The sequence below is a fragment of the Erpetoichthys calabaricus genome, chromosome 3 (genome assembly GCF_900747795.2).
Source record: "Erpetoichthys calabaricus chromosome 3, fErpCal1.3, whole genome shotgun sequence".
In the NCBI taxonomy this organism is placed as follows: Eukaryota; Metazoa; Chordata; class Cladistia; order Polypteriformes; family Polypteridae; genus Erpetoichthys; species Erpetoichthys calabaricus.
Genome location: NC_041396.2, coordinates 10,108,345 through 10,130,955, shown reverse-complemented (window position 1 = coordinate 10,130,955; position 22,611 = coordinate 10,108,345). Strand labels below are relative to the sequence as shown.

Sequence of the window (22,611 nt, the reverse complement as noted above, 5' to 3'; positions counted from 1 at the left end):
ATTGCTGTAGCTCTCTTCTCTGTGCTGAGCCATCTGGAGCAGCAGTAGAGCTACGTCCGGATGCTCTTTGTAGATTACAGCTCAGCTTTCAATACACTCATTCCTGACATCCTCATCACCAAACTGCTCACTCTTGACCTCCCCCCTCTCACATGTGTCTTACCAACTGGCTCCAGACTGTGAGACTCGGCCCCCACCACTCCTCCATTCGCATACTGAACACCGGTACCCCACAAGGCTGTGTGCTGAGCCCCCTCCAGTACTGTCTCTACACCCATGACTGTAGTCCGGCCCACAACAACAACCTCATTGTCAAGTTTGCTGTTGACACCACAGTGGTCAGACTCATCTCAAAGGGAGACGAGGCAGCTTACAGGGAGGAGGTCCTGAAGTTGGCAGCCTGGTGTTCAAAGAACAATCTGGCTCTGAACACCAGGAAAACCAAGGAGATCATTGTCGACTTCAGGAGGCACAACACTGACTTAGCCCCCCTTTACATCAACGGTGAGCGTGTGGAGAGGGTCCATACCTTCTGGTTTCTCTGCGTCCTCATCTTCGCTGTCATCACAGCAGTCATCAAGAAGGCTCAGCAGCGGTTACACTTCCTGAGGGTCCTCAGAAAGCACAACCTGGACTCCAGCCTGCTACTGACCTTCTACTGCTCGTCCATCGAGAGCCTGCTGACGTACTGTATCACAGTATGGTACGGCAGCTGCACCATGGCAGACAGGGAGAGGCTTCAGAGAGTAGTAAAGGCAGCACAGAGGATCATCGGCTGCCCTCTCCCCTCCTTGATGGACATTTACACCTCCGGCTGCCTCAGCAGAGCAAAAAACATCATGAAGGACACGCTGCCACCCTGGCTCTGATCTGTTTGACCTGCTGCCCTCAGGGAGGCGCTACTACAGATGCATCACAACAAGGACAAACAGACTCAACAACAGTTTTTTCCCAAAAGCCATAACCATTCTAAACTCACACATACACTGACTACACAGTCTAACCCCCCAACCCCTGGACTTCCTTCTATCCATCAACTATGCAATAATAATAATAATAATAATAATAATAATAATAATAATAATAATACATTTTATTTATATCCAATATCTAAATGGTGCTGATAATAACTGTGTAATATCTGTATACTGTACAATATCATTACTCTCAGGGTCCAACATCCACTACTCACTGCACATGATCATCATTATTGTGCAATATTTAAATAATGTGCAATAACCCAATAGTGCAATAGTTATTTATTCTTTCTAGTATTTAAATAATATGCAATAACCCAATAGTGCAATAATTATTTATTCTTTCTAGTATTTAAATAATGTGCAATAACCCAATAGTGCAATAGTTATTTATTCTTTCTAGTATTTAAATAATATGCAATAACCCAATAGTGCAATAATTATTTATTCTTTCTAGTATTTAAATAATATGCAATAACCCAATAGTGCAATAATTATTTATTCTTTCTAGTATTTAAATAATATGCAATAACCCAATAGTGCAATAATTATTTATTCTTTCTAGTATTTAAATAATGTGCAATAACCCAATAGTGCAATAGTTATTTATTCTTTCCATATGTATATAGCGTCGCAGAACTTTTTTGCAACTTTTGGCACCATTTGTTTATTTATTTGTTGTGTTCTACATATATGTCTGCACTGGAGGAGCTGCTTTTAATCTCATTGTACATGTGTATAGTGACAATAAAAGGCATTCTATTCTATTCAGATTTCTATTAACTTTTCAGCTATTTCCGTTAACCAGAAGTGGTACTTGACCTGAACACATACTCGATTTTTTTTTTTATTCATGCAGCTACAGAGTCCGATTTATTCAACTTTACTCTTATAATAATTGCTCAATATATTATTAATTTGATTTGTTGTTGATGGTTCTTAATCGTCAGTCAGTAAGACAGTCACTCACTCATTGTCCAACTTGCTATATCCTAACTGAATCCAAGAAAAAAGCGCACAGTCATATAAGCGCACAGGAAATAAAAGCATGTGGAAGAATACACATACGGTAAAGTGCGCACGCGGAAAAAAGCACATGGCGGCGACATATAACTATCCTCTTTAATAAAATCCCTGTGTGCGTCCAGGTGTCCCTGTGTCTGTGTCTTCTGGTGAAGTGCGCATGCGCGGGGCACGGTGCGATGCGTGATATTACTGTCAGAGAAAGTTAGTGGCGTTTTACAGAAATACAAACCAATATTACTGCGAGAGGAAATTAAAGGTACACAATACAGTGACGCATATTACAGCCAAGTACAAGCCAGTATTACTGTCAGAGGAGATTAAAGGCATATTACCGACGCGCACGCCTGCATTACGCCAGAGAAAATTAAAGGTATATGATGGACATACAAACCAGCGGACATACAAGACGGTATTACTGTCACAGAAAATTAAAGACACACAATACACGGCGGCAGCCCACGAAGAACGGTCAGCTCAGCAAGTAAACATCAACAAAAGAAAGGCAGAAAGAAAGAAAAATATGACCAACGAAAAGAATGAGGTCAAAGTCCCTTGCCATTTAATATAGACTGTTCCTACTAATGTTTATGCACTACTGTTCTAGCACCCGTTATTGTAACGGGCTAAATGACTAGTTACAAATATAAAATATACTCCACCTATACTGCTAGACATTTTTTATTATAATAAAACAATGAGTGGTTTGCGCTTGTACAATGTCTCCGTTCTTCGTTTTCATTAAGGAATAGCACTTTGTTGATCGATTCTCACGGCACCTCCAAGTATCTATTCCATTTGTTGTGTGAAAACACAAATATTCAAATCCCTTATAACCGAGGATTTGCTTGCTTTTCTGACTGGTCGAAAACTCGATCTCGCTTATTCAAAATAAAAAAAATGTCGACTTGCCTTACTCGAAAGTTAGGGAGGATTAAAGAAAACTCTAACTTTAGTGTGGCCTATTTATAGGACGGCCTTTACTTAGGCCTACTTGCCGTAATCAAAACTATAAAACCCTAATTTGTCTACCTGTGGAATAAGAAGGTATAATATAAATACTGAAAACTATTGTAAAGAATAATAATTTCCTAGAAATGGTAATTTAGGCACAACAATGACAGTAATAAAAGGATTAATGACTATTTTACTTTATGGACCATCCAACAGCCCACTATCCCAATTAGCACAAATTAAAACATACAAGCTTATACAGGTGCTGGTCATAAAATTAGAATATCATGACAAAGTTGATTTATTTCAGTAATTCCATTCAAAAAGTGAAACTTGTATATTACATTCATTCATTACACACAGACTGATGTATTTCAAATGTTTATTTCTTTTAATGTTGATGATTATAACTGACAACTAATGAAAGTCCCAAATTCAGTATCTCGGAAAATTAGAATATCAATTAAGACCAATGCAAAAAAAGGATTTTTAGAAATGTTGGCCAACTGAAAGGTATGAACATGAACAGTATGAGCGTGTACAGCACTCAATATTTAGTTGGGGCTCCTTTGGCCTGGATTACTGCAGCAATGCGGCGTGGCATGGAGTCGATCAGTCTGTGGCACTGCTCAGGTGTTATGAGAGCCCATGTTGCTCTGATAGTGGCCTTCAGCTCTTCTGAATTGTTGGGTCTGGCGTATTGCATCTTCCTCTTCACAATACCCCATAGATTTTCTATGTGGTTAAGATCGGGCGAGTTTGCTGGCCAATCAAGAACAGGGATACCATGGTCCTTAAACCAGATACTGGTAGCTTTGGCACTGTGTACAGGTGCCAGGTCCTGTTGAAAAATGAAATCTGCGTCTCCATAAAGTTCGTCAGCAGCAGGAAGCATGAAGTGCTCTAAAAGTTCCTGGTAGACGGCTGCGTTGACCTTGGACCTCAGAAAACACAATGGACCAACACCAGCAGATGACATGGCACCCCAAACCATCACTGACTGTGGAAACTTTACACTGGACCTCACGCAACGTGGATTCTGTGCCTCTCCTCTCTTCCTCCAGACTCTGGGACCTTGATTTCCAAAGGAAATGCAAAATTTACTTTCATCAGAAAGCAGTGGTCCAGTCCTTTTTGTCTTTAGCCCAGGCGAGACGCTTCTGACGCTGTCTCTTGTTCAGGAGTGGCTTGACACAAGGAATGCGACAGCTGAAACCCATGTCTTGCATACATGTGTGTGTGGTGGTTCTTGAAGCACTGACTCCAGCTGCAGTCCACTCTTTGTGAATCTCCTCCACATTTTTGAATGGCTTTTGTTTCACAATCCTCTCCAGGGTGCGGTTATCCCTGTTGCTTGTCCACTTTTTTCTACCACATCTTGTCCTTCCCTTCACCTCTCTATTAATGTGCTTGGACACAGAGCTCTGTGAACAGCCAGCCTCTTTAGCAATGACCTTTTGTGTCTTGCCGTCCTTGTGCAAGGTGTCAATGGTCGTCTTTTGGACAACTGTCACGTCAGCAGTCTTCCCCATGATTGTGTAGCCTACAGAACTCGACTGAGAGACCATTTAAAGGCTTTTGCAGGTGTTTTGAGTTAATTAGCTGATTAGAGTGTGGCACCAGGTGTCTTCAATATTGAACCTTTTCACAATATTCTAATTTTCCGAGATACTGAATTTGGGACTTTCATTAGTTGTCAGTTATAATCATCAACATTAAAAGAAATAAACATTTGAAATACAGCAGTCTGTGTGTAATGAATGAATCTAATATACAAGTTTCACTTTTTGAATGGAATTACTGAAATAAATCAAGTTTGTCATGATATTCTAATTTTATGACCAGCACCTGTAAATACGTTTAGTGAACAATTATACAATTTCGTTTATCTCGATGTATAATATAACATTTTTTTCTTCTTTGCATATACGCCTTTGCAGTATGCGCATTTTTCCCGTGCGCTTATATGACTGCGCTTTTTTCCGGTCACCATCCTAACTACTGGGTCACGGGGGTCTGCTGGAGCCAATCCCAGCCAGCAAAGGGCGCAAGGCAGAAGCAAACCCCGGGCAGGGTTCCAGCCCACCTGCAGGACACACACGCACACACCTGAGACAATTTCGGATCGCTAATCCACCTAACCTGCATGTCTTTGGACTGTGGGAGGAAACCCACGCAGACACAGAGAGAACATGCAAACTCCACACAGGGAGGACCAGGGAAGCGAACCTCAGGTCTCCTTACTGCGAGGCAGCCGCGCTACCCACTGCGCCACCGTGCCGCCCACGTTCTTAACTGTACATATTATAAAATAATCATTGTCTGGCGGTTTACTCCTCAAATATCCATCCCCATATCCGAGCATACGAGAAAGTCGAGAGGGGGACCACTCCCTGATTTTTTTTGCCTGAGTGGCCAAATGATAACGAGACACCAAACAAGCCGACACTCAACCAGCTCACCTCTGCCCATCATGCAATATCTGAAAATACAGAAAGGTGACGATCCGCTCAGGTCGCCAGAACATTGCGACGATGTTCTTGAATCAACAGTTTTGGAAATGTCTGCTGTGGCAGCAGGCCACGGAATTAAATAACGGGCTTAATTGTCAGCAAGAATGGGCTTCTCATTAAGAAACTGGTTGGAGTTTGACGTTCTGTTTAGCTGGTCATCTGTCGGCTTGCTTCACCTCTCGTTTCTGTTTGGCTGTTATTTAACGAAGAAGCAAATCAATTCAGAGGACTGAATCCTTAAAAACAGGGCTATTAAAATCAACGGAAAAGGAGTTCATTAGCAGGGAAAACTGATTAGGAAAAGAGTTAGAATGAACACCTGCAGCCACTGCGGCCCACCAAGGCCAGAGTTGGACACCTCTGCTCTACAAGCTTTGCGCACCTCCATCTGGGCTGTTTATCCCATTTCTTCCTGGCTGATCCCCTCAAGGTCCATTAGAATGGATGGCAAATATCTGTGAACTGTCATCTTCAGGGTCTCTCCACCAGATGTTTTCTGGGATTTGTTTGGGTCACTTGAGGGACAATCAGAGACTTGTCCCCAAGCCACTCCAGCATTCTCTTTGGGTCATTGTCATGTCGCCCCCCTCCCCCCCCAGTCTGAGGAGGGCTGCACTCCGGAGCAGATATTCTTCAAGGACTTATCTCTATTGGGCCGCATTCACCTTTCCCTCAATTCTGAGCAGTCTACTTGAGATGCGCCCACCCATAGCATGAGGCTCATGTCACCACCATTGTCCACCATTGGGTGATGAGCAGCGCGTGGTCTCTGCCAGACACTGTGCTTGAAGTTCTGCCCAAAGAGTTCCATTTTTGTCTCTTCAGACCAGAGAATCTTCTTCCTGGGGCTCTCAGAGTTCCTTTAGAGGCTCCTTGTCAAACTCCAAGCGGGCTTTTGTTGGAAGAGCCTCTCCAATTTGTCCTCACTGTAACTTGTCACTCCTTCAGAATTCTCAGGGGTCGCTTGATGGCCTCCCTCAATACTCTTCTTTCAGTTTTCTTCAGTACTTAACGTTTCTTCATGGCCAATTTAACTTGTCTCCATCCCCTGACTTGTGCTTTCACTGAGTGTCTTCTTGTAGTTCATTTGTCTTGTTACACACGAGCGCTTAGGAGGCAGCCAACAAGTCCTAAGGTGGGTGAATTCTCGTGAGATAAGGGGTTATCATCAAGCATTAATGCCTCTCTCCTTCTCTCACCAGAACTACTGAAGAAAAAGAATGGAATATTTCAATCACCACCTGCAATTTCGGAAAGATAAAATGGCATCACATCTGGTCCCCACATGATGACGTCACTTCCGGCCCCAAAAAGATGATGTCAGTTCTGGCTTATCTCGTTAATGTCACTTCTGGTCCCCAAATGATGACATCACTTCCGGCTCATCCTATTGATGTCACTTCTGCCTTATCCTGACGATGAGACTTCTGGTCTCCAAATGATGACGTCACTTCTGGCTCATCCCGATGACATCACTTGCGACTCATCCCGACGATGGCACTTCTGGTCTCCAAATGATGATGTCACTTCCAGCTCATCCCGATGATGGCACTTCTGGCCCCCAATTGATGACATCACTTCCGCCGCATCCCGATGATGTCATTTCCAGTCCCCAAATGATGATGTCACTTCCGGTTCAAGATCAGTAATCTCTTCTGCTCCACTCTGCTCATATCCTTTTGTTGCCTCCTCATAGAATTCCAGCCTGTTAGTAAAACACGACCTCCCTCTTCTGACCCCACGCTGACTGTTCCTAATAACTCCTGTCCTTGCCAGGTGTTGCTCAATCTTCTCCTTAATAATTCCTTCCATTAATTTTCCTGTGATGCACATTAAGCTTACTGGTCTACAGTTGCTTGGATCTGCCCAGTCACCCTTTTTATATAATGGGATGATATTTGCCATTCAGGTGGATGACCTCTTCTAAGGGGTATGTGGTATGGCTGCTGGCTTACAGTAAAGAAGTGTCAGGAGGTTCACATCTCAGGTCCTCCCTGGCTGGAGTCTTCATGTTCTCCAAGTATTTGCATGGGGTTCCCTTGGGTGTTCCTGTTGCCTCCCACAGTTCAAAGACAAGCAGGTTTGGTGAATTGGCAACACTAAATTAGTCCGTGTGTGTGTGTGAGTGTGAGTGTGCTCACCCTCTGATGAACTGATGCCCTGTTCAGGGATTGTTCCTGCTTTGTTCCTATGCTTGTTGGGTTAGCCCCTCATGACCCTGCTGAAAGTTGAGCCGACTTAGAGAATGGTATGGTGTGGTTCTTGCATCTAATTTCTGTGCCACAGCCATACCACATATTTGTGCAAACTTTACTCTAAACAAGTTTCTTACTGTGTCCCCGTCTTCTTGTTGCAGAATTTATTTTGAAGTCACGACAGAGATCCACTCTACTGATTCCTTTTCATAATTCTAAACACTTTGCTCACATCTCCTCCTAATTCCCAGTTTCTTCAGCCGAAAAAGTTCAACTCCTTCAGTCTCCCCTCTTAGCTCTGTGACCTCTCACATCTAAATGAGCCTCGTTGCTCTCCTGTGGACCCCCTCTAGTGCTGCTATGTCTTTTTTGTAATATGTCTGTATAGACGTACATACATCTCTTGATGCTCCTGAGCACATCAGCAGTGATGTTACTTGGGGTCATCAGGTGTTTTTCGGGTCTCTCCCACCAGGCGACCCAGCCATGGTTGATCAGGCCATGTCTTGAGCTCATGATGGTACTTCCATCCCACCACGGGTATCCTCTCCTGACCCAGGGCCATTCAAGGTCCTTTCTGCTGCCTGTGATGTTCTTTTTTAGTTTCCAACTGTGTCCCCGTGTTCTTGATGAACTCATTTTAAAGCCACCGTCTTGATCCACTGGACTGATTCCCTTCATCATTTTAAACACTTCAGTCAGGTCTCCTCTTCATCTTCTTTGTCTTAATCTGTAAAGGCTCAGCTCTTTTAATCTTTCCTCATAACTCATCCCCTGTAGCCCTGGAGTCAGCCTAGTTGCTCTCCTCTGGACCTTCTCTAGTGCTGTTATGTCCTTTTTGTAGCCTGGAGACCAAAACTGCACACAGGACTCCAGATGAGGCCTCTTCATCTTCTTCTCCTTAAACTCTAAAGGCTCAGCTTTTTAAATCTTTCCTCATAACTCATCCCCTGTAGTCCTCTAATCAGCCTCGTCACTCTTCTCTGGACCTTTTCTTGTGCTGTTATGTCCTTTTGATACCCTGGAAACCAAAACTGCACACAGGACTCCAGATGAGGCCTCACAAGATTGATAATCATAGATGATGAGTGATGCTGGTTTCCTCCATAAGTGACATTTACTTCTAGAACTGAGGACAAAACCTCCCATAGTTGAAAGACAAGCAGGTTTGGTGAATTGGCAACACTAAACTGGTCCGTGTGTGTGTGTGTGTGTGTGTGTGTTCACCTTCTGATGGACTGATGCCTGCTTTGTTCCTATGCTTGTTGGGTTAGCCCCTCATGACCCTGCTGAGGGTTGAGCAGGCTTAGAAAATGGTATGGTGTGGTACTTCCATCTAACTTCTATTCCACCGCCATACGACATGCCATTTCAGAACGGGTCATTCACTTGAAGCTAAGCAGGTTTGGGCCCGGCTAGTACCTGGATGCGAGAACAACCAGGAAAAGCTTGGGTTGCTGCTCGAAGAGGTGTTGGTGAGACCAACAGGGGGCGCTTACCCTGTGTGCTCTGAATGTGGAGATCAGTGCCCCAGTGGAGTGGTGGGCACACTGTGCTGTACAAAATGGCGCCCTCCTTCAGACTGAGGTCCTGACTCTCTGTGGTCATAAGAGATCCCTAGACATCCTTCATAAAACCTCACAGGTGGCGCAGTGGTAGTGCTGCTGCTTTGCAGTAAGGAGACTATGGAAGATTGTGGGTTCGCTTCCCGGTTCCTCCCTGTGTGAATAGCGCTTTGAGTACTGAGAAAAGCGCTATATAAATGTAATGAATTATAAAGAGTATGGGGTATCCCGATGTCCAGGCTAAACTGCCCACCACGGCCTAGTCATTCTGGCCCCCCTAATCATCCCCTATCTCTAATTGTTTCTCTCTCTCTCCCTCACCACTTCACCACCTAAAGGCCAATGTGTGGTGACCATACTGGCACAAAAATGGCTGCCGTCGCATCATTCAGGTGGGTGCTGCCCATTACTGGTGGTTGAAGTGGCTCCACACTCACTGAAGGCTCTTTGAGTAGTGAGAAAAGAGCTATATAAATTTAAAGAGCTATTACTATTATTATTATGATTATTTGCACCTTGAGTTAGATGCAAGACTACAATTTGGCATATGGTACCTGTACTGGGGTCAATGACAGCTGTGGGATATGGACGGCCATTCATCCCAGCCAATGCCCCCAGGCCACCAGATGGAACTCTCCCTGTGGCATGGAGGTGCCCCGAATTACAACAGGGCATCATGGACATTGGAGTTTTCCTGTACAGCCCTGCTGGATAACGTCGGGGCCACCAGGGGACGCTGCAGGGAGGCCCAGAGACTTCTGTTTTACCTATAACCCGGAAGTACATCTTAGTCACAGCGACAGAGGGAATGACGTACTTCCAGGATGAGAAAGAAGAGTTTTGATCTCTAGGAAGTCACATGGACTGAGGGTTCAGAAGCACTTCCGGGTCAAGAATTATAAAAGACTGTGAGAGATCCCAGACGGACGAGCTGAGTCGGGAGGAATGGTGGCAACGCGTCTGGGAGTGGAGGATTGATTATTGTAGTGATTATTGATTTGTATATGAGTATTGTGGAGTGGAGGGTGCTTGGTGCACATTATTGTCCTAATAAAATAAGTTATTGGACTTTTATCTGGTGTCTGGCGTCTGATCAGAGGGTTCAAGGGAGCGATAGCGCCCCCTATCTGTCACACAGTAAAATCAAATCTAATCTAAAAGGTGGAGAAGGTCCCACACTCATTACAAAACAGGACGTCCTGTCACCTGTAAAGTTAAGAAGTAATCCCGATGAGCTAACTGTGGCCTCTCAGCCACTTCCCTCACCGTTCTGCCACATCGATTGTTATGCAGGTTCATGAGGGCCTGGGCATCCTTCTCAGTCTTCTCTTTGGCATCCACAAAGGCTTTAGCAAAGTGGATGCCATAATTAATGTGGTCGCTGCAGCCACCCCAGTCGAAGTCTCCTCGGCTGTCGTTGTCGCGCCCTCGCCTCTGGGGGTCACAGTTGCAGGTTTTAAGTTCTCCCTGGCTGCACGCCCTGGTGATGGCGTAGACCACCCCGGCAGAAGAGATTGCGTAGACGAATGCTGCCTCCCGGCTGCCTGCAAGATGAAAGAGAGGAAAAAAAGAGAGAGAGAAAGAGCTTCATGAGATCAGTGGGCTGCACTCGTGGTGGAGAAGGAGCACCTCATCAATCAAGAGTCGGGCTTCACATTGAGCATGGCAGCCCAACATAAACAGCAAACCTCTGTCGAAAAACACATTCAGAAAGTAAACAGTACAGTAACTCCAGCATCTGCAGTGTCACGCAACAAAAGCGGTGCGAACAGGACGAGGGTGGCCTCTCCGGTTACAACCACTCAGCTGGTGGAGGAAACGGGAGAAGAGACATCTGCTTGTTACGACTCGGCCTGCACGGCCAGGTTGATAACAGGACAGGACAGTGTGGCACGGCGTGTCAGGGAGCCCGCTGCATTACAGCGGGTACGGTTTGTTTTCAGGGAAAGGTGCGACGTGGAATTGAAGCGTGGGTGAGGAGAAGGCTGGAAGACGTGCAGCCATGGAGCCCTTAAAGGGGCGGAGAGGCACGTGCATTTGAGAAGATCAGTGCAGCCGCCCGTCATTATCAGCTCTGTGTACCACGAGGAAAGGGAGAAGGGGGACAGGGAAATTTATAGGAAGGACTCGATGGCAAAATGGGGAAGGAATTCTAACAGCACAATGACACTGCCCACTTTTCGCTCTAAAACTTGCTGTTGTCTCCTCACTTGCCATACACCATCTAGGTACATGAAGTACAAGATACTCCAGAAAAGGTGTTGCCCATGGCAGTGGACATCAGGGCATCCCAAACAGTAATGCCTCCCAATTACACCGGGGCAGATAGGATGAGGTGGGAGGGGGAATGCTTCCCAGTTAAAATGCAGACAGACCAAGTCGATGATAGATGAATAAAGGAAATGAACCATGTCTCAGTTATACCTCCATTATCATTGTATGAATAGTGAAGAAAGCAAAGAAACATCTCCCAGTGAGACTTAGGGCAGATGGACAATCATTACCATCATGCGAGACAGAAGAAGAAACTCCTGCCAGTTCAAACTCCGCCCAAATTGACAGGTAAATCATCCCAGGATATGGTAAAGGAATCAATATCCCAGTTAGGCCTCCAGTATACTGGAAACTGTCATATCCTAATGGCCAGACAGAACTGAAATCTCTCCAGTTACACTGGAGTTGATTGGACAACATAGGAGAGGAGACATTTCCCATTTATTGTAGAGAAAGACCAAGTTGATGATAGATGAATAGGGGACAGGAACCACATACCAGTTAGGCCCCCATTATCATTATATGGAAAGTGTATGTGTTGAACAGAAAGCAAAGTAACATCTCTCAGTGACATCTGAGGCAGATGGACAATCATTACCATCATGTGAGACAGAAGAAGAAACTCCTGGCAGCTCAAACTCAGCCCAAATGGATGGGTGGATCATCCCAGGATATGGTAAAGGAATCAATATCACAGTTAGGCCTTCAGTGTACCGGAAACTGTCATATCCTAATGGTCAGACAGAACTGAAATCTCTCCAGTTACACTGGGGTTGATTGGATAACATGGGAGAGGAGACATTTCCCATTTACTACAGAGAAAGACCATGTCCATGACAGATGAATAGAGGAAATGAACCATTTCCCAGTTATGGTTCCAGTATAATTCTATGGAAGATGCATGCATATGTGCCACATATCAGTTAGGCCCTCATTATCATTCTATGGAAAGTGTATGCACATGAAAAGAAAGCAAAGCAACATCTCCCAGTGACACCTGAGGCAGATGGACAATCATTACCATCATGCGAGACAGAAGAAGAAACTCCTGGCAGTTCAAACATAGTCTAAATGGAGAGGTGGATCATCTCAGGATATGGGAAAGGAATCAGTGCCTCAGTTAGGCTTCCAGTATACTAGAAAAGGTTATATATTGATGTTAGGACAGAACAGAAATGCCTACCAGTTGCACTGGGGCTGACAGGACAACATGGGATTGGAGACATTTTTCATTTATGATACAGAAATACCAAGTCAATGATAAATCAAAAGAGGCAATGAACCAGATCCCAGTTGGGGTTCCTGTGTAATTCTATGGAAAATGTATGCATATGTGCCCTGTGATAGACTGGCACCAATTCCAGGGTGTGTTCTATCCTTGTGCCCTATGCTAGCTGGTATAGGCTCCAGATCTCCCCCAATGCAAACCACAATTGGATTAAGTGGGTTGGAAAATGACGTGGCGTGTGAGCATATGAAAAGAAAGCAAACAAAACATCTCCCAGTAATAGTTGGGGCAGACGGACAAACACAACCATCAAATGAGAAAGGAGAGGAAACTCTAGCCAGTTAAAAGTTCATCTGGAATGGGCAGGTTGATCGTAGCAAAATGGAAGAATGGAGCCAATGTCTCAGCTATGACTCTGGTATAGTGGAAGCTGTCATATCCTATTGACAAGACAGAGCAGATATTCCTCCCACTTACAACAGAAACAGATAGGACAAGATGGCAAACGACATCTATCTATCTATCTATCTATCTATCTATCTATCTATCTATCTATCTATCTATCTATCTATCTATCTATCTATCTATCTATCTATCTATCTATCTATCTATCTATCTATCTATCTATCTATCTATCTATCTATCTTAGCAGTCATGCTGCTCACCTATACAGTTTCACTCTAGCATGCTCTATGATACAATAGACAGAGAGATGTGCTCCATAAATGACCTCCAGGGTGCCTTCATTGCATGAGGATCCACAAATTGGTGCTGGTACTTCCTCCAGTATAAGGATGAAATGGAATCTTGCTATTGGTCACAGCCATAAGAGACTGATGCAATGGCCCACTGATGCTCACACATTCTGAATGATTAATTGATGCTAATTATTAGAAAATCAGAGCAGCCCAACAAAGCCTGATAGTCCTAACCAGTTACTGTAATTCTTCTGAAATTACATCCAGCCAAGTTTTGAAGGTCCCTAAAGTCCAGTTACTGCCCACCACACTACTTGGTCTCTTATTCCAGGTGTTTGGGGTCCTCTGTGTGAAGAAAAACTTCCTAATGTTTGTGTGAAATTTCCACTTCACAAGTTTTCAACTGTGTCACCGTGTTCTTGATGAACTCATTTTAAAGTCACCATCTCAAAAAAAAAAGAGATTTTGTCCTAGCTTGCACTGCATTATAGCGTAAAGCATATTTATGTGAGAATTTAGAAAATAAACATGGCAGATAACACATGTGGCAGATGGACAAGTTGAATTGCAGGACGAGACGGGAGACAAAATTCCTACCAGTTAGACCGCATCCGAAGCCTGACAGGTTGACAATATTAGAAGTGCTGGAGAGGACGAAGCAGTGATTGAGAACGTCAAGAGCAGAGACACCACGCTTGGTATTTACATGTAATATTTTTTCTTAATGAAAAAAATTCACTGTTTTTTGGCTCATTTCTTTCTGTGGGAAGGAGGCTAAAGTTGAATGTGTATTCATATGACAATAAAGGAACATCTCCTAGTAATATCAGAAGCAGGGGGACAAGACACGAGACAAAACAGTTCACAGTTTTAGCATACAGTAGCCAGTCAGGTTGGCAGTTGTGGAACCCAGGAAGGGGACCAGTTCTCAGTGTGGTCTTCTACTAGAAAAGAAATAGAATTTCTAAGTCTTTGGGGCTTCCCAGGCTTGCCTGGTGCACACTTGGCATCTTTCCTCATCGGACCTTCCCAAGAGGTAGAACTCAAACCCACCTGAGGTCAGAAGGGGGGACATGGACAACCTAATGGATGCCTGTGTCGAAGGCGGAGGAGGAATCTGTATCCATATCCTAAGAAAGAATAAAAACATCTCACACAGGGATTGAGGCAGAGGATGAAGTGGGACGGGAAAGACTTCACAATTGCAACACACCGACAGATGAGGCTGGTAATAGTGGAAGAGCTGATAAGGGGCCATGATCCAGCTAGACCTCCATTGTAATTCAAGAGTGTCTCCAATATAGGGGATAAACAAGAACAAGAGTGTCTCCAATATAGGAGATAGCTGATAGTAAATTTATAATACAGTAATCCCTCGCTACTTCGCGGTTCACTTTTCGCGGATTCACGACTTCGTGGATTTTATATGTAAGCATATCTAAATATATATCGCGGATTTTTCGCTGCTTCGCGGGTTTCTGCGGACAATGGGTCTTTTTACTTCTGGTATTTGCTTCCTCAGTTGGTTTGCCCAGTTGATTTCATACAAGAGATGCTACTGGCGGATGGCTGAGAAGCTACCCAATCAGAGCACGCAGTTAAGTTCCTGTGTGCTGCTGATTGGCACAGCGACGGAGTGTTGCATTAACCAGGAAGTCTCATCTCACTCATTCAGCATTAACGTGCTCTTGCTACTGCATTCAGGGGATTATCACCTTCATCGTCATCATTTTTACTGCGCAGCATATTCATCACCATCATCATGTCATATATAGCTATGTGTACTTCGCTATACAGTAAGTGTAAACTTATCTACCAATGTCATATTGCTTAGCAGTTGTCCCTGTTATTAATAGAGTAAAGGGTGGGTTGTAAACAATACAGGGAGGGTTTAAAAACGTCCAAATACACGTTAAATATTTAAATAAATATGGCGTCCCTACTTCGCGGAAATTCAGTTATCGTGGTCGGCCTTGGAACCTATCTCCCGCGATAAGTGAGGGATTACTGTAACGGTTGCTACTCAAAATGATATTTGGCCTCAGGGTAGAACATATCCTACGAATGCAGCTATTATAGTTAGGAGTAGCAGAATAACTCCTACATTTCATGTTTCTATATATAAGTATGATCCATAATATAGGCCGCGTGCAATATGTAGATAAATACAAATGAAGAACAGAGATGCGCTATTAGCGTGAATATTACGGATTAGTCAACCATAATTAACATCTTGGCAAATATGAGCTACAGATGAAAAGGCTGAGTTAATATCTGAGATATAATGTATTGCTAAGAATAGTCCTGTAATAATTTGTACAATTGAGCAGAGTCCTAGAAGTGAGCCTATGTTTCATCATGAAGAGATGTTTGATGGGGCTGGTAAATCAATGAATGCGCTGTTAATAATTTTGGCTAGTGGGTGGGTTTTTCATATGATGGCCATAGGTTTTTGTAGTTGAGTAACAACGGTGATTTTTCAAGTCATTAGTCCTGGTTAAAGTCCTGGCAAAAATTACGCTTATAATAATAATTATTTTTAATTAGTCTGATTGCGGTGGCATCCAATCCTTCGCCATATTTTGCTGCCTTAGGGCTAATAATTGGTGCAGGGGCTGGGTGTGGAATATTAAAGCACCAATTATTAGCCCTAAGGCAGCAAAAATGGCAAAAACGGAAAAGAAAGGTTTCCACGTTTCGCCAGGAGAAGACGGACAAGCATTACCATAAGAAGAGACGGGAGAAGAAACATCGGCCACTTACAACTCAGCCTGAATGGACAGGGTGAACGTGGCAGAAGGAGAGGAAACATTTCACAGTTTCAATAGCCAGTCAGTCAGGCTGGCGATGGTGGAACAGAGGAAAGGAACCATCGTCCCAGTTAGGCCTCCATTATGCTGGAAACGATCCTATCTTTATAAGAAGACAGAACAGAAATGCCTACTAGTTATACCAGGGCAGATAACTGATAGGCCACAATAATTAGAGGAAAGTCCCTATTAGGACGCCACGTGGAAAGAGCATCCAAATTACAAGAGAGGAAAACCTGGGGCAGATGGACAAGCATAACCGTTGGACACTCTATGTTGATGGATTCTGTACTTGTTTACTTTTCTGAACACTGTTTGGTTTTGATTGATTTTAATAAAAACACTTGACACTTTTGCGCCTACTCCTTGCTGTAAGTATGTGGCCCATTTCGGTTCATGACTACCGACAATTTCGGGGTTTAAGAGGCTCCCGGATGGGAAAAGGGAAAGAGGAGCTGACGCGGACGGACACAAGAGCAACCTGCGACACACCATCGGCAATCCAAGTCACGGCTTACTGGATGAAAAACACTGGCTTAGGTGACCCACCGTGACCCACTCGCGAACCAACAACGGCAACTTGCAATGCGGTGGTGGAGAAACATGAAGCCACTTAACGGATCCGGCGTGCAGCCAGCGAGATGAGAAGATCGGTTTGTGCTACTGCAATTAAAGAATGAGTACAACGTGGACCAGTCAAAGATCAGAGGAAATGAACTACACTTACAGTATGTCATCATTACACCTTCGTTTTTACAGCTTTACTAAGGGGCTTCACCCCCTGCTCCCTTCGCTTGCCTGCACTACATGCCAGCTACTTCATGTCTCTGCCGCTCACGTATGTGGACTTCACTTTCACCAAACAACATATCTTTTAATTCTCACGGATTCACCTCTTCATTGGGAAGAAACACGACTTTTCCCTGATGGCAACACGAATTTGACGATCTACAAGTCTCCGACTTAAAGTTTAAATCCGAACAATATATTCGATCTCTTTTCGCTGTTCCGTTATTTCACCGAGTAATAATTTCCGTTTGTTTGCGCTAATGCGATCTTTACTATCATTGTTTTGAGACTTTTGAATTTTAGTGCTTTCATAATTTCTAAAATGCTCTGCATGTGTACCACGCCAACATTATGACGTTCTACTTTGTCATCTACTCTTTGTGTTTTATTTCCGGGCCCCGGGCGTGGTTAGATTTCTTGGCACAAAGTCTCGTCTTGCGGGACGTGAAAGTGTCTCTCTGAAAAAGTCACATCTCATCCCAGGCTAAGAAGTCTCATCTTGTCCCAGGATTTTTTAAATTTATATTAGAGAGATATATTTTCATAAGGGAATTTAAAAAAGAAACACCTGACAGTAATAGAGTACCTTCAGAAAGCAGTCGGACCCCTTCACTTTTTACGAACATTTTGCTATGTGGCAGCCTTATGCTAAAATCACTGCAATTCATTTTTTCTCTCACTTAACAACACTCAGAGCTTAGAATGTCAAAGCAAACACAGGATTTTAGGAATTTTAGCAAATTTCTTTCAAATAATAATAAAAAAATCCAGAAGTATCAAACTGGCACAAGTATTCAAATCCTTTATTGTAACACTTGAAATGTAATTCGGGTAGAACCCATTCTATTGATCACCATCAAGATGTTTCAATGACGTATTTGGATTCCACCTGCCGTCAATTCAATGGATTGGCCTGATCAGGAAAGGCCCACAAATCTCTCACCGACTATGGAAAAACCTAGCAGGTCACATCTTTTACGTTTTCGAAAAATATTGAGAAAATGATGTCGCCCCCATAATTAACGATCTCTAGATTTCATTTTTTCCTGAGCTTCACGTACACGATATTGTTTTTTTTTTCATGAATTAACAAACACCTGCCATTTAAATCACACAGTCGCAGCATTTAAATCACATGATCGTAATCCAACGTTTTTATTGGTAGGCGGTCTTTCCTCATTGGTCAGTTGTGGAGTTGTTAGGTTTTTGTCTTGCAAAATACGGTGTACATACCAGCTTCTTCCATCGTACTATGACCAGAATGAAGACATATTTGGCCATCACCACTACCTTATAACATCAGGAAAGACCTAGTAACTCCAAAAACTGCAAAAAGAAAATGGCAGTTACTGGGTTTTCCCATTGCACGTGGGACCTGTCTATGGAGGGTCCCAGAAGTGGGCAAACACCAAGCCATGAGGTCCGATGAATTCCCTGCAGAGCTCAGAGTGAGGATGGTGCTGGGCCACAGATCTGGGGAAGGCTACAAAAAATGCCCCTCAAGTGTACATTGGCTTCCATAATTCTAAAATGAAATACAAGTGGGTAGACCCATCTGGGTTCGCTTCCTGGGTCCTCCCTGCGTGGAGTTTGCATGCTCTCCCAGTGTCTGTGTGGGTTTCCTCCCACAGTTCAAAGACATGCAGGTTAGGTGCATTGGCAATTCTAAATTGTCCCGCATGTATGCTTGGTGTGTGGGGGTGTGTGTGTGCCCTGCGGTGGGTTTGTTTCCTGCCTTGCGCCCCGTGTGTTAGCCGGGATTGGCTCCAGCAGACCCCCGTGACCCTGTAGTTAGGATATAGCGGGTTGGATAATGGATGGATGGAATACAACCATGACTCTTCCAAGAGTGGGCCACACAGCCAAACTAAGCCATTATGAGAGAAGGTCCTGGGTAAAAGAAGTGATTAAAAATCTGAACGTCACTCTGGCTCAGCTCTAGAGTGGAAACACCACTGCAATACTCCACTACTCTGGGCCAGATGACTCGTGAAATGACCTCGTGGAGTTTGCAGGGTTTATTCTTTTTACTTTCTTGTATACAAAGTACAGGGAAAGTGTTGTAATCGTCCAAAGATTATCAGAATCTCGACATTTTAGACCACTGGCATAGCAATGGATTGTCCAGATTATGCAAAGCACAAGGGCCTATGAGCTTGGGGGGTCTATTCAGGACTATATAGATTAAAAAAAAAAACTGTTAATAACTAACACAGCGGTTTCACAGTCTCGATGCAGTGGCTTCAATGTTCATTGTCTTGTTACCATCAACTCTGACCTCAATGGCTGACACCGAATTGTATGCTGCTGCCGATCTTCTATAGCACCGACATTTCACCGGCGTCTTCTGCTCAAGTGTTGTCAATTTGTGCATGTTTTCAATCCATCCTGTCGTAACTCTGTTTTATTGTGTACCTTAGTATGGCTTACTGTGAATTAGTGTCACTAGCGTGAGGATTTGTGAGAGTCACCACTTTATGATGTCCATTTTCTCAGAAACAGGTTGATTGTGTAGTTGTATCCTGTCAGCCGGTGTTGTCGTTTTAATTATTTACAAATTGAAATGACTTCATTGTAGAGCACAGAACAGTTTCTGCTTTCTAGCTTAGGTTATATTTTAATCATCTTCTTTCACAAAGTTGTTTTGGAAAATTAGCATGTCCACATTGTACATACAGTAGATGTACGTACTACCCACACCTCCCACAAGTTAGTTATAGTGGCTGTAATAAATTGATTTAAAAAGCTATTGCAAATTTCATTTAGAGAACTGGTTTGTTTGTCACCAGTGTGTGATCTGATAGTGACGCGGTCGCAGACGCCACTGCCCAGCCAGCCCCTAGGATCTAATTGTGAATAAATTACTAAGAGTTACGCTAGACAGGAGGAGCCCACCTCAGGGCGCTGCACGGGGGCCTTCAGCAAGCAAGCTACGCCGCTGTCTCTGACTTTCTTGTATATATTGGGAAAGTATTGCAATCGTCCAAAAATTCCATTTCGCGATTTTAATGAATCTCAGTGTTTTAGACCTCCCTGAATCCAAAAATACCATTTTTGGAATTATGTCTGTCTGTGTGTGTGTGTGTGTGTGTATGCAAATGTGATAACTTGAGTACGCTTTCATGTAGGTCAACCAAATTTTGCATACAAGTGTTAGGTACAAAACGTAGATTTCTATCAACGTTTGAGCTACTTTACCTTTTATTCATGAAGCTGCAGTCTGATTTATTCAAGTTTATTTTTATAATAATTGCTCAATATATTATTAATTTGATTTGATATGTATTTTAATGTACATTATATAAAAATATAATTATTGTCTTGCAGTTTACCCCTCAAATATCCATCTCCATATTGGAGTATACAAGAAAGTCGAGGGGAGACCACTCCTGATTTTATTTTTTGTCATGAGCCTTTTTTAGTGTCTTCGAGACCCATTCTTTGTTGAATGCAATGCGTTCGGAGGGTTCCTCTTTGGAAAATCAATGGAGTAAATGAGAACAAGTATTGGCAGTATCAATTGTTTAATCAATCTACTGACCCACTTCGCAAACAATTTCCGTTCAAAACAACAGTAAGTCATGACCCAACGGTGGCACCCCCAAACCCATAGTTTAAGAAACCCTAACCTGAAGGACTCTCAGACTATGAGAAACAAGATTTTCTGGTCTGATGAAACCAAGATTGTCCACTTCAGATGGTCAGTATGACCAAGTGAGGAGACACACAGGAAAAACCATGAGACCAGATGTCAGTCCTCGAGATCTAAAGATCGCTGCTGAGCACCATTTTGGTGTCCTCCGTCACCAGCTCAGTTTGTCATTTAGTGCATTTACATTCACTTTAATAACTTGATTATTCATACAAGCCTGACTGCTAAAATGCCATGTACACCTTTATTTCGGTTTTAAAAATTGAATTATTGGCCACTGAGCATCCTAATTAGCGCACATCGATTTCCTCACAAATAACCCAGATATCTGGCCACATAAACCCTCAACTAGGTTACTGTTAAGCATTTTGTAGTCTACACATGTCCGTTGCACTCTGTCAGGCCTGTCTGTTTTTCTCTTCACTTTGTCCACCTCCGACTATAAATATGACAGCAGGTCAGGTCATCTGCAGAAATTATCTGATAATTCTGCACTTCTGGGGTGTATTCATAAAGGGGGCTGAGACAGAGGAGAGGAGTCAGAGGGAGAACTTTGAGAATTGTCTGCAAACCAAAGAACTGGTTATTGACTTTCACTGCACCAAAGAGACTCAATCAGGTCAGGTCAGGTCAGGTTGGGTGGCATGCATTGGTACAGCACGTTGTTGCACCCACTACAGGTATCACGTCCTGGTGAGCTGAATGACTTCCGGCCTGTCGCTCTAACATCACATGTGATGAAGACCATGGAGCGGCTGCTGCTTCACTACCTGAGGCCACAGGTCCAACACGCCCTCGACCCTCTGCAGTTCGCATATCAGGAGAAGGTGGGAGCGGAAGATGCCATCATCTATATGCTACATCGATCCCTCTCCCACTTGGACAGAGGCAGTGGCGCTGTAAGAATTATGTTTCTAGACTTCTCTAGCGCCTTCAACACCATCCAACCTCTGCTCCTTAGGGACAAGCTGACAGAGATGGGAATAGATTCATACCTAGTGGCATGGATCGTGGACTATCTTACAGACAGACCTCAGTATGTGCGTCTCGGGAATTGCAGATCTGACATTGTGGTCAGCAACACAGAAGCGCCGCAGGGGACTGTACTTTCTCCGGTCCTATTCAGCCTATATATATCGGACTTCCAATATAACTTGGAGTCCTGCCACGTGCAAAAGTTTGCTGACGACACTGCTATCGTGGGCTGCATCAGGAATGGGCAGGAGGAGGAGTATAGAAACCTCATCAAGGACTTTGTTAAATGGTGCGACTTAAACCACCTACACCTGAACACCAGCAAAACCAAGGAACTGGTGGTGGATGTTAGGAGACCCAGGCCCCTCATGGACCCCGTGATCATCAGAGATGACTGTGTGCAGAGGGTGCAGACCTATAAATACCTGGGAGTGCAGCTGGACGATAAATTGGACTGGACTGCCAATACTGATGCTCTGTGTAAGAAAGGACAGAGCCGCCTGTACTTCCTTAGAAGACTGGCATCCTTCAACATCTGCAGTAAGATGCTGCAGATGTTCTATCAGATGGTTGTGGCGAGTGCCCTCTTCTACGCAGTGGTGTGCTGGGGAGGCAGCATTAAGAAGAAGGATGCCTCACGCCTGGACAAACTGGTGAGGAAGGCAGGCTCTATTGTTGGCATAGAGCTGGACGGTTTGACATCCGTAGCAGAGCAACGGGCACTCAGCAGGCTTCTATCAATTATGGAGAATCCACTACATCCATTAAACAGTGTCATCTCCAGACAGAGGAGCAGTTTCAGCGACAGACTGCTGTCACTGTCCTGCTCCACTGACAGACTGAGAAGATCATTCCTCCCCCAAACTATGCGACTCTTCAATTCCACCAGAGGGGGTAAACGTTGAACATTATTCAAGTTATTGTCTGTTTTTTACCTGCATTTTTTATTACTCTTTAA

The 22,611-nt window shown here is 43.8% G+C and overlaps 1 protein-coding gene across 1 annotated transcript in view; it reads right to left on the bottom strand.

Annotated features, from left to right (window-relative positions):
- The window catches only part of wnt2bb (wingless-type MMTV integration site family, member 2Bb), a 165,268-nt gene that overhangs the window by 28,856 nt on the left and 113,801 nt on the right, over nucleotides 1-22,611 (bottom strand). Inside the window, exon 3 of the mRNA XM_051924458.1 lies at nucleotides 10,494-10,771. Coding sequence (XP_051780418.1) covers nucleotides 10,494-10,771 — 278 coding nt within the window. The remainder of the gene's footprint in view (nucleotides 1-10,493; nucleotides 10,772-22,611) is intronic.